This window comes from Dipodomys ordii, unplaced genomic scaffold (genome assembly GCF_000151885.1).
Source record: "Dipodomys ordii isolate 6190 unplaced genomic scaffold, Dord_2.0 Scaffold13, whole genome shotgun sequence".
Classification (NCBI taxonomy): Eukaryota; Metazoa; Chordata; class Mammalia; order Rodentia; family Heteromyidae; genus Dipodomys; species Dipodomys ordii.
The window spans coordinates 16,157,057-16,168,398 of record NW_012267229.1 but is presented as its reverse complement, the minus strand read 5'-3'; the positions used below and the strand labels follow the sequence as shown (position 1 = coordinate 16,168,398).

Below are 11,342 nucleotides of genomic sequence, written 5' to 3'. Positions count from 1 at the left end.
GGTCCTGGTGCTGGCCCTGCTCTATGATGGCACCTCTATCTTCCCTCATTTTTCAGTTTTGCTTCCATTCAGGAGCCTGAAAGGACCTACAAGGATTTTTCTCTCTGTGCCAAGAGCTAACTTGGGGCTTGGCTCAGGGCAGGGACAGTGAACAAGATGCCATCAGGGGGCTGAGTTGAGGTGGCTGATACTGAAGAAGTGACAAACCACAACTGCGCTAGGATCCCTGTACATGGCACTGGAGTTAGCTACTCCATCAGCCAGGGAGCCCCGTGGATCTAGCATGCTCACTTGGAAGGGTCCATCTGGTCCCTATGGAGAAACCGAGGGCAGAACCGTGGAGTGGACAGCAATCAGATGTGGAAAGAGTCCTATTTGCCAAGGGATGCCCATGGGGGGCTTCCAGAGGGCTGGGCTGTGACTTGTCAGTCATGACTGACTTCAGTACATGGCTAAGATGGGTGGCTGTTCCTAGGTTCTGGCCAATAATCACACAGAGACCAATAGTACTATCACAATCCATATTTATCAACCTTGGGCTGGGGTAGACTGAGGAGGCGGGAGGTGGGGCAGGTGGAAGAGGGTAGGGGATATAACCACAGGTCAAAGAGAAAGAAGAGAAAGGGGGAAGGGGGGAGGGGGAAGATGACTACGTTGTCTTCCCTAGATCAATTTTCTTCTGGATGGCTCGGGCAGAGTGGTAGATGAGTGAATCGATGAGTCCAGCCACTGGGGGGAGAGAGAAGGGCTGGCGCTGGCCCATTTGGGCCTTTGGTTTGACTTCCTGAGCCTCCTGGCCAGGCCAGCGTCTCCACCAGCTCTCAAGGTACCCCTTTCTTTTCCAACCCCAAATCTGGAACACCCCAGCTTCAGACTCCCACCACTCCCCAACTTCCAAACAGGTACCGTGGGGCTTCTTACCTGTGAACATGCCCCCAATGATGGCACACACGCCGGTCAGGAAGTGGGTGAAGGACCTGGCAGAGGGAGCAGGGGGGCTCAGTGGGCATCCTGTTCCTACAGACACAAGCCCTCGCCACCACCCCCACGCCACCCCTCACCTGTGCTTCTCTGTCAGTTTCACCATCATGGGTGAGAGCTCATACAGCACAAAGACTCCAGGAAGGCCCTGGTCACCCAGCAGCCCATTGGCTACCTTCTCATGTCTGGTCACAGAGAACTGATTAGTCCTCAGCACCTGGAGTGGAAAGGGAGCCGGGGCTAGAGTTAGGTCTAGGATCTGGCACCCGACCTTCCCCAGCACTGCCATTCCTGCCCCTTGTCTTGGTGTACACTGACTGTGTAAAGGGAGAAAATGAGGTGCTAGCTTGGTAACAGATCCCCTGGCCTATTGTTTTCATCCTGATTTCCACTCCAGTCACCAGCTCCTTATCATTTACCCATCCCAGTTACATCTGGTGCATGCTCTCACTGGAGGCCCAGGAACGAGAGGCAGGTCCCCTACAATGTACCCTAAGGCTGGACTGACTTTGTCACTCTCAGCCCCCTGCATTCTGCCACTCCGGAGAGGTTGCTCCACAGGCCACAGCAGGAATGGAACTGGCCCAGAATGCTCAGCCTGACTGCCCCCGCACTGGCAGCACCCCAGGCTTGACCTTGGCCTGTGAGAGTAAATCACCTACCCTCTGAACCTCAGTGTTTCATCCATTATATGGGGATAAGAGCAGCATTTACTCCCCAGGCTGAAGGGACTAAATGAAGGACCTCAAGTGCTTGGCACCAGGCAGGAGACTGACAGCTGCACTCCCTCAGACTCACCTCCCCATCTACTTTCATGTACACTGTGGGTACCACCTTCACAAAGTACTGGAACATCATGGAGGCTGTGGGGAGAAGACAGCACTGGGCATAGGTGCCAGGCAGGGCTTTGGTAGCAAGGGGCTACCTCCCAAGATGGTACCTTGGGGCGCAGTGACGTTGGTGTGGTCCAGGGGGTTCACGATGCCTGGATAGTCCTCCCCAAATGAAAGGTGCTGGATGTAGTGAGTCATGTTGATCTGCAAACAATGCCAGTGCCTGAGGCCTGAGTCCCCAACCCATGCAAAGCTCTACTACAGTAGCTGACAGGGATGCTTGGATTTGTCTGTGTGTGTGGAGGAAGAATGATGAAGGCAGGAGGTCCCGTCTGCAAGAAGCTATGGCTTTAAGGAGAAAACCTGCCTGTGAATTCCTCACAGTCTACACTCTTGACACTCCAGGGTTTAAGGCACTGGCTTCGCTCATCTGCGGTTGCACAGGCCAGCTGCTGACTTACATGGCGGGTGCTAGCTCTGCTGGGAGGGTCAAAGTCATAAAGGCTAGGCTAAAGGCCTCTGATCTCCAGCTTTTTTGCTTCTTTCTGGCTCTATTTTATAGCAAACTCAGTCACTGGAGGAATCTTTTTTTTTTTTTTTTGCTGGTCATGGGGTCTGAGCTCTGGGCCTGGGTGCTGTCCCTCAGCTCTTCAGCTCAAGGCTAGCGCTCTACCACTTGAACCACAGCGTCACTTCCAGCTTTTTCTGCTTATGTGGTGCTGAGGAATCGAACCCAGGGCCTCATGCATGCAAAGCAAGCACTACCACTGAGCTACCTTCATAGCCCCCTGGAGGAATCTTTAAAAAAAAAATGCTAATCTGATTAAGATCATGCCCTTGGTTAAGGTAGGCCAACAACGTCCCTCTGTTTTCAGAGGAAAGGCCAGACTCCTGAGTGTAGCCTGAGTCCTGTGTGCTCTGGCCCCATCAACCTCTCTCTCCATCCACACCTGTCGTGGCAGACCAGCACCACACTCCTTCAGACTTTGTCCCGAGGTTCCCTTTGTTGGGGCTGCTCCTGTCCAACTGCATCCCCTAGCCTGCTCTGATCTTAGTCCAGAAGACCCTCTCTCACCCAACCCACAGACTGGGCCCCCTGCAAGACAGGGTATATAGTGGTCTACATGCAACCCCACCTCAGAGAAATGAAGGAAGCAGCCCAGTCTCAACCCCACCTGACCTCCGTGGCTTCCACCTGGTACATACATTGTCAAGACCGAAGCTCTGCAAGTCATGGACTAGGAGAAAAGGGAGAAAGGGTCAGCATGGGTGTCTTCTTCCCTCTAGCCTCCTCCCTCTGCAGTAAGGTCTATCTGGCTCTCCGTTAACATCCCCCTTCCCCCCACCCCACTCACCCTCCGGCCTGATCCTACTTAAGGACAACCAGAAAGGGCCTGCCTGAGTCCATGTAAACTCAACACAGACCCGGTTTCTTAGCTCACATATACAGGGAAAATCAGGCCTTTGTTCCCACCAAATCCTGCCTGCGTCTAAGGAAACAAAACCCTGATTCTGATCTCACATGAACTGGATATGACAAATCACTTAACTCCAAAGTAAGGAGAGACCTAAGACTGCCATCTAAGCTCTCTCTGATTCTCCTCTCACAGCTCCCCAAAAGGAATCCCATGGACACCCTGTATCAACTGCTCCACAACAAGAGCTTCCTGTCTGCTAAACCCAACCCCCTCCTGCTACAAGGAACCCTACCTCCAAGATACATCCTGTGCTTCTTATGGCCACCTAGAGGCCAGGCCAAGAAGGCCCAATCCCAGACCCATGCAAACCTCTCCCCATCCTAGGACAGGCTGCCCCAGAAATAGGGGCTTGCCCTTCCTGGGGGGGCAGGACCACTTACTCTCCACAGCATGTACTGCAGCATGGGGGAGGGAGGAGAGGGAAGGGAGGAAGAGAACAAAGATTCAGAGGTTCACAATGAGATCTATGGAACACGATACATAGGATCGCACTATTTTTGCTTCAGCAACAGGGTCTGGCCCAGCCAACAGGCCTCTCTTTAGTTCCCTCCTAAAGGGAACTCTTCCTTGCATGAGGTCTTGGGGACAGAAGTCTGGTGGCCTAGTAAGAACAAAAGACCTAGAGCCCAGGAATCCCTTTCCTAGTTGTGTGACTTTGGGCAAAATCACTGCTCTTTCTGGGTCTATGTTCAAGTCCACAAGGAGCTATCCTAAGACTCTGATAGTATCTAAGAGAAGAAAGTATTTATCAATTTTGCAATGTAAGATTCTATTTTACCATGTAAGATTATACTGTACCCCTAGTCACAACAGGATGTCAGAAAGTCGGTCCCAGGTCTAAATTCAGGCAGATCACTGTTTACGACTTGCTCTGGGGTCCATGGCCTGATGACAGCCCCCGCAGAGAGGCAGAGAGGCAGAGAGGCTGCTTTCTCAGCCATACCTCTCATTCAATGTCTGCAAGTTTCAGAGTCAACAGCTTGCCCCTGAACACCTTCCCATAGTCTCAGTGAGACCGGATCTCCCTTGGCTTCCTCTGGACTAAGAGGGTCCTCCAGAACCACTCCTGCCCTCCCTATTCAACGGGCTTTCTGGAAGACAACACGGATATCACACAGGACCCCTCTTCCTGCCTGCTTCCTTTACCTGGAGTAGCTCAGGGCTGACACAGCCCTTGCTCATCCCCAGAGCTTTTCACCATGTGGCTTCACTTATCCTCAATGTAATTCTTTTTTTTTTTTTTTTTTTGGTCAGTCATGGGGCTTGAGCTCTGGGCCTGGGCACTGCCCCTCAGCTCTTCAGGTCAAGGCTAGTGCTCTACCACTTGAGCCACAGCACCATTTCCGGTTTTCTGGTGGCTATTTGGAGATAAGTCTCACGGACTTTCCTGCCTGGGCTGGCTTTGAACCATGATCCTCAGATCTCAGTCTCCTGAGTAGCTAGGATTACAGGCATGAGCCACTGGCGCCTGGCTCCTCAATGTAATTCTGACTCCTGTTCTCCCCAGCTGACCTCTCACTGGGGTGCGTGCTCAGTCATGGGTAACACCTGTCTTCAACCTATGATTAGCCCCTCCACTCTCCACAGCTGGCCATTTGGTCTCTCACACCCATCCCCTCTGGCCAAAAGGGAGGTCGCTGGCTCCTTACCGCCACTTTCACATCTATGACCTTTGATCTTCCCTTAAAGTCCCAGCTCCAAAGCTCACAGAGAACAGTCCTTACTTGTTTTAGTCAAGAAAGCCCACAGAGAACTCCTGGGACAATTCTTCCATACCTTTTCCCAAGGTTTTTAGCAACAGCCCATCCCTGAAGCTCCTCATGATTTCTATAGTCACGTCCACCAGTTTTCCAGTGTTCCCTGGTTTCTCAATTCCTACATATCCCCCTTCTTCTTGGATTTATCCTCTACCTACCTGAGCCACCAGCTCTGCTGGGTGGTTCCCTAAACTTTGACAATAACTACATGCCTCAGGTAACTTCAAGTACCTTATGCTCCAACTACCACTAATTTTCTCCCACTTCTCTCCAGTACCTCAAACCCAACGATTCTTTGGCCCCATACCAAGGGTGCATTGTTTCTTTTGCTTGTTCATTGGTGTCCTCCTTCACCCCAAGCCCCTACAGTCTCACTTCTGCCTTTACCATCTTATTGCCCACGATCTAGCACTAGAACACTTCTTTACGTATTTCTTTGACTCCCTTGCCTTTATAAGTGCCTAGAAACACTCACCGAGGTAATCCCAATGCTGTGTCACTCACTCTAAGCCACCCCAAACAGCTGCCTTGATGCTGATGGGGTCTCACTTTCCAATCATTGCTCTGGGTACCAGGGAGGCCCTTGGGTTGCCTAGCAACCCATTTCCACTTCATGGTCTATGTTCTCTCTCACTCTCACAGTACTACTTACATTTCCCTTATCGTCTTATCCTCAGCTGGTGACCTTGTGACTTACATCACAAAGAAAAAGAACAGCTTAGAAGAGACCATTCATGGGCTTTTTAGTGCTCTAGCTACTTCCCTGCCTGTGCCTAGAGTCTGCTTTCCTCTGACTGTGGAATCTGGTCTTTCTCCATGTCTGACGTCAGACTCTCTTTCTCTCTCCTTCTCAAGGACTTCACTCTAGGGATTTTTTTTTTCTTTCCTCTTTGGAGCATCACCTTTGCTCTCTTTACATGGTAATTTCTGACAGCATATTAACATTTTATGATACAACCTGCCCTGGCTCCAATAATTTGATTTGGGGAGCTACCATTGATACAAGTGCCTACGAAACCCAGGCTTGGTGCTATTCTCTTCTCTTTTCTTTCTTTTAATGCTAGGGATTGAACCCAGGGCCTTACATGTGCTAGGCAGGCACTCTACCATTGAGCTATACTTTTTAACCTGCACAAACTCCATGTAAGGTAAGTACTGTTAATCATCACCGTTTTATAAAGAAGGAAACTGAAACTAAAAAAAAAAATTAACAAACTTTCTTGGAGTCACACAGCCAGAAGTTTGAAATCTGAACCCAGCCAGTCTGGCTCTTCAGCGTCTGCTCTTAACTATGGGGCCAAGCTTCTGGCCCAGAGAAGGCAAAGACAAGAGCGTCAGGCAGGTTAGAGGCATACCAATTCATCTAGGGTCTATAATGCCCCAGCTGATGTGGGACTACTCACCATGCACATGGGATTGCTGGAAGCTCTTCCCAGGGGCAAAGTGGAAGTTGCCAGCCACCTGTGGGGGATATTTCCTCTCATTCTCCAGCCATGTCCTGCCTTCGCTTGAAGGCTGAGTGGTCTCTTGGTTCATGGTGGGAGCTCCAGCCCAGCGCAACCAGTTCCCCTGCCTTGCCTCAGTCCTTCCTGGTACCTTGTTGACTTCCAAGAAGCCATACACCTGGCAACCTTCATTCTTCTGCTCTTGCATCTTCTGGCTGAAGCCCTCTCGCCGGCACTGTTCAATAGTGTCTGGGTTTTTGAAGGCCCAGCCTCGACGGCGATATGCCTCCCGCACATCTTCACAGGTGTTGCAGCACCTGGCGGGGAGGGAGGGAAGGGCACCATCAGTTCTGTCTGCCATGGAGCCTCTGCTAGCCTCATCCCTGCCCACCACATGTTCTCAATGTTCCGCAGAGGTATCAGCGCTGCTCAAAACATGGGTTTCCATTCCATATACAACATTAATGTTTCTGCCACATGTATTTGACTACCAAAGAAATACAAAAACCTTTTTTTTTTTTGTGAGTGTGGTGATGGGATACAAACAGGGGTTGGGAAGTTAGCTCAGTGGTAGAGCGCTTGCCTCGCATGCATGAGGCCCTGAGTTTGATTCCTCAGCACCACATAAGCAGAAAAAAGCTGGAAGTGGCACTGTGGCTCAAGTGGTAGGGTGCTAGCCTTGAGCTGAAGAGCTGAGGGACAGCGCCCAGGCCCAGAGTTCAGCCCCCATGACTGACGAAAACAAACGAACAAACAAAAAACACAGGGGCCTTGTACAAGCAAATTATGGCCACACTCCGAACATCCTCCCCTTACAAATAAATGTTCTAAAATATGTATTTCCAGGTCCTACCCAGACCTGTTGCGTCAGCCTCTCAGGTCAGGGCATGGGTAACAAATAACACAACAGTTACGATATCTTGTAGTTTATTAATTTGGGCTAGACCTTCTACCTCAGAGCTTCACATACAATATAAGTAAAGGGGGGATGCAATTGTCCTTCTTCATATAGACAGGTGCTACTACTGGGACTGAGGATGCAAGGCAGAAGGACTCTAGAGAACACCACTGGAATATTTCTCTAGGCTGAAGAGCAGGGACCTCTTTAGCCTCACCCCTAGTTTGCAGTTTCCAGGCAGAGCTTGCTTAGCTTAGAAAGCCTTAGTCACTTGCACCATGATCCCTGATGGGGGCATGTACCCTAGTCCTCTAAATTTTTAGTCTATTCTCCCCACCCCCAGGGCCTGGCTCACTTGATGTCTTCCGATTCAGCTCCATAGCAGCTCTCACAGCGATCAGGGTCCAGGGAATCTGGATCAAACACTGTCACCTCCACTTTCCCAAGTTCTACGGGGAAGGCAGAAACATGAGCTGGGGACAGATAATAGTGGTACCTCTGTAGTCTTAGTTCGTGAGCAGGTCTTGGCCAATGAGTTGGGAATCAAAGTTAAAATAGTACCTAAATTTTATATGGTAGACACCATAGATCAGGGATTAGGTTTTTCTATATACATATTAAGTCTTTCAATACAATAGTAAGAAACAGTGACAGCTGGGTGTTAGTGGCTCACAGATATAATCCTAGCTATTTGGGAGGCTGAGAGCAGAAGGATCTTGGTTCAAGGACAGCTCAGGAAGAAAACACTGTAATACTCCATCTCAACAGAAGAAGCTGGGTGTGGTGGAACATGTCTGTCATCCTATTACAATGAGATGCCTAAAACAAGCATACTGCAGTCCAAGAATGTACCTGGACATAAAGTGAGAGTTTTTCTCAAAGATAACCAGCACAAAAAAGAGCTGGAGGCACCTACCTAATAAACATGAGGCCCTGAGTTCAAACACCAGTGTAGCAAAAAGGAAAAAATAAAACTGTAACCATGGACACTGTCACTGTAGTTTATGTACCTTGTCCCCATAATGACTGACTGACCTGAAGCTGGCTAACAGACATCTATTACAGGATACCACTAAGAGCATGAAAAATAAGTTAAAAATGAACACCCACCCTGTCTCAGATATTTTATACATAATTATAAATACTCTTCCATGTACAATGGTGTTACATATTAATAAACCACTGTGAAATATCACATCAAAAATGAACTTAAGGCTGGGTGCCAGTGGCTTATGCCTATAATCCTAGCTACTCAGGAGGCTGAGATATAAGGATCATGGTTCAAAGCCAGCTTGGGCAAGAAAGTCTGTGAGACTCATCTCCACAGAAAACCAGAAGTATCCCTGTGGCTCAAGTGGTAAAGTGCTCGCCTTGAGCTGAAGAGCTGAGGGACAATGCACAGGCCAAGAGTTCAAGCCCCATTACTGACAAAAAAAAAGAATTTAATATGCTTAACCTACTGAACATGATAGCTTAGCCTGCCCTACTTTAAGCATGTACAGAATACTTATAGTAGCCCCTACAGTTGGGGAAAATCATCCAATAGAAAGACTGTTTTGCTTGGTGCCCGTGGCTCATCCCTAGCTACTTAGGGGGCTGAGATCTGAGGATCTCAGTTCAAAGCCAGTCCAGGCAGCAAAGTGAGACTGTTATCTCCAATAAACTACCAGAACCACCAACGGGAAGTAGCACTGTGACTCAAGGGGTAGAGTGCTCGCTTTGAGCTGAAGCGCTGAGGGACAGCACCCAGGCCCAGAGTTCAAGCCCTATGACTGACAAAAAACACAAAAACAAAAAAACCTGTTTTATGATAAGGTTTAAATACTTTAGGTAACTGAATACTGAACTGAAAGAGGAAAACAATGTGTGTACTTTCATACCATCATAAAGTCGAAAATTCTTAAATTGAACAGCCTGAAGCTGGGAATCATCTGTATGGATTTCATTTGATCCTTCTATTCCAAAGTGATTGGTATTGTTCTTTAATCTCTGCTTTATAGTTGAGGCTCAGACTGCAAAAGGCAAAGCTAGCTAGGAACCCAGACAATTGGATTTGAGAATCTAAACTCTTGGAGACAAGCATCAAAGGCTGATTTCAGCCAATGGGGTGAAAAAGAGTTTGTTATCTAAAGAATTTCCACCAATACTATGACATATAAGACCCATCCTCAAGCTTTTGTTACTCAAATTAAGAAAGCATACAGAGTTACTGAACATACAGAGGCTAGAAGTCTGGATTTCAGTCCACTCTGACTCTTTTTTTTTGGGGGGTCCGGTGGTGGGGCCTGAACTCTGGGCCTGGGCACTGTCCCTCAGCTCTTCAGCTCAAGGCGAGCGCTCTACCACTTGAGCCACAGCACCACTTCCGGCTTTTTTCTTTTTTCTTATGTGGTGCTGAGGAATCGAACCCAGGGCTTCATGCATGCAAGGCAAGCGCTCTACCACTGAGCCACCTTCCCAGCCCTCCACTCTGACTCTTAATAGCTGAGGAGCCATAGGCAAGGCAGTTGACTGTCCTAGATGTTGACTGTTAATATGTCACTGTGCCTCCAACAGCTTATTTGCTGGAAGATAGGGATTGGGTACTTACAGCTCTGGGATCTAAGACCTGTCCCCCTCCCCTGGTTACCATGCCGCTCAGCCTCTGAGCTCACGGGGATGCCATCCTTGTCTAGACGTTGCTTGAACAGGTTGTGTTCCACGTCCAGCTGCTGTTCCCCCGCCACATCCATGGCATCAATGCTCAAATCTGGAAGTGTGAACTCAGGTTAAGGCGCTAGGACTCAGGAGGCATGGTGATCTGGGTCTTGGAGGGAAAGAAGTTGTCTTGTGGCAGAACTTGGCTAAGGGCAAGGAGGCTGTCCCTGGGTCCAGAACCTAAGGCTGGAGGTGTGAATCTGGGAACTTGGGACTACCAACTCCTCCCATCCATGGTGATGTACTCACAGGCACAAGGCATGTGTGGGAAGAGAACATCGATGTTGATCTTCAGTTTGTCTCCCCGTGACTTGTCCACGTAGAGCTCGGGATGCACCTGGGGCAGCGCTACCTCTGTAAGATCCGGCCCCCAGCCTCCTCTTCCCCACTCCCACTCGCGGCCCTTCCCCTAGGCGCCCCGCCCCTGCCCTAGGCCCCGCCCCTTACCTCCGTGGTGAGGTAATATTGCAGCTCGGACAGGAACAGTAGGAGCATGAGGAGGCCACTGACGATGGTCACTGCAGGGCGGAAAGCGAGGGTCAGAATGGCCTCTCTTCTACTCCCTCAGACTGTAGCGGGCCGGTCAGGGTCCAGGCGTCCGGGCCGAGCTCTAAGACACCCCCTCCCCGCAACCCCGGCCCCGCCGAGGCCTACCCGTGGCGCCCCCGCAGGTCTTGACCCGGAAGTCCTCCAGAGTCTTGGGGTAGGCATCGAACTGCTTCAGCTTCCCCAGCGCCTCCATGGGGACCTGCCGGAAAGGGGAATGCCAGTCGGCCCGCCCTTGCAATCTCCCGCTTCCGGCCCGGAGGCCGGGACCACGCCCCCTCGCTCCCTCACGCAGGCGCGCAGCGGTGCGCTCGCCCGCCTGCCCTCTACGACTCAATAAGCGAGGTGACAGGCGGCCGGCCCCTGGTGCCACGCCCCCTAGCTGGAACAGGGCGCTACCCGCGAGGCTCCCAGACTTGAGTTAGTGGAGCGACGGGGCTGCTAGAAGGAGATCTCTGCCAGCTAGAAACAAGGGACCATGTTGGCATTCACTTGCCTGTGTCAGAAACTGTGTCAAGTGTTTTCACTTTAAATTCTTGACCTCCTAGAACAGTGGTTTCAAAGTGTCCCCTGACCAGCGGCAAAGATGCCTGGGAACTAATTAGAAATGCAAATAATTGGTTCTCATCAACTAGTCAGAAAACCCAGGATGGCACCATGAAGATTCTGACGCAGTTAACCTGTGAGTTTCCCTCTTGGAAAGTGTT

The 11,342-nt window shown here is 50.2% G+C and overlaps 1 protein-coding gene across 1 annotated transcript; it reads right to left on the bottom strand.

The window, feature by feature from the left end:
• Window positions 1–507: 507 nt before the first annotated feature.
• Window positions 508–10,899, bottom strand: Ergic3 (ERGIC and golgi 3). Its single transcript, XM_013011083.1, has 13 exons — window positions 10,744–10,899; window positions 10,537–10,607; window positions 10,339–10,426; window positions 10,022–10,141; window positions 7,748–7,841; window positions 6,646–6,811; window positions 6,453–6,510; window positions 3,021–3,052; window positions 1,922–2,018; window positions 1,780–1,844; window positions 1,062–1,198; window positions 922–977; window positions 508–729 (listed from the first exon to the last, which is right to left on the bottom strand). Exons 1-13 carry the CDS (start codon window positions 10,829–10,831, stop codon window positions 650–652), a joined length of 1,152 nt encoding a protein of 383 aa, XP_012866537.1. The 5' UTR covers window positions 10,832–10,899; the 3' UTR covers window positions 508–649.
• Window positions 10,900–11,342: the final 443 nt, after the last annotated feature.

Coding starts and splice junctions, on each gene's coding strand:
- Ergic3 (XM_013011083.1), bottom strand. CDS start 10,831: ATGGAGGCGCTGGGGAAGCTGAAGCAGTTCGATGCCTACCCCAAGACT. Junction 7,842..10,021: donor CTCAGAGGCTGAGCGGCATG/GTAACCAGGGGA, acceptor CCTTCCCCGTAG/AACTTGGGAAAGTGGAGGTG. Junction 3,053..6,452: donor CCAGCAATCCCATGTGCATG/GTGAGTAGTCCC, acceptor CTTTTCTCCTAG/TCCATGACTTGCAGAGCTTC.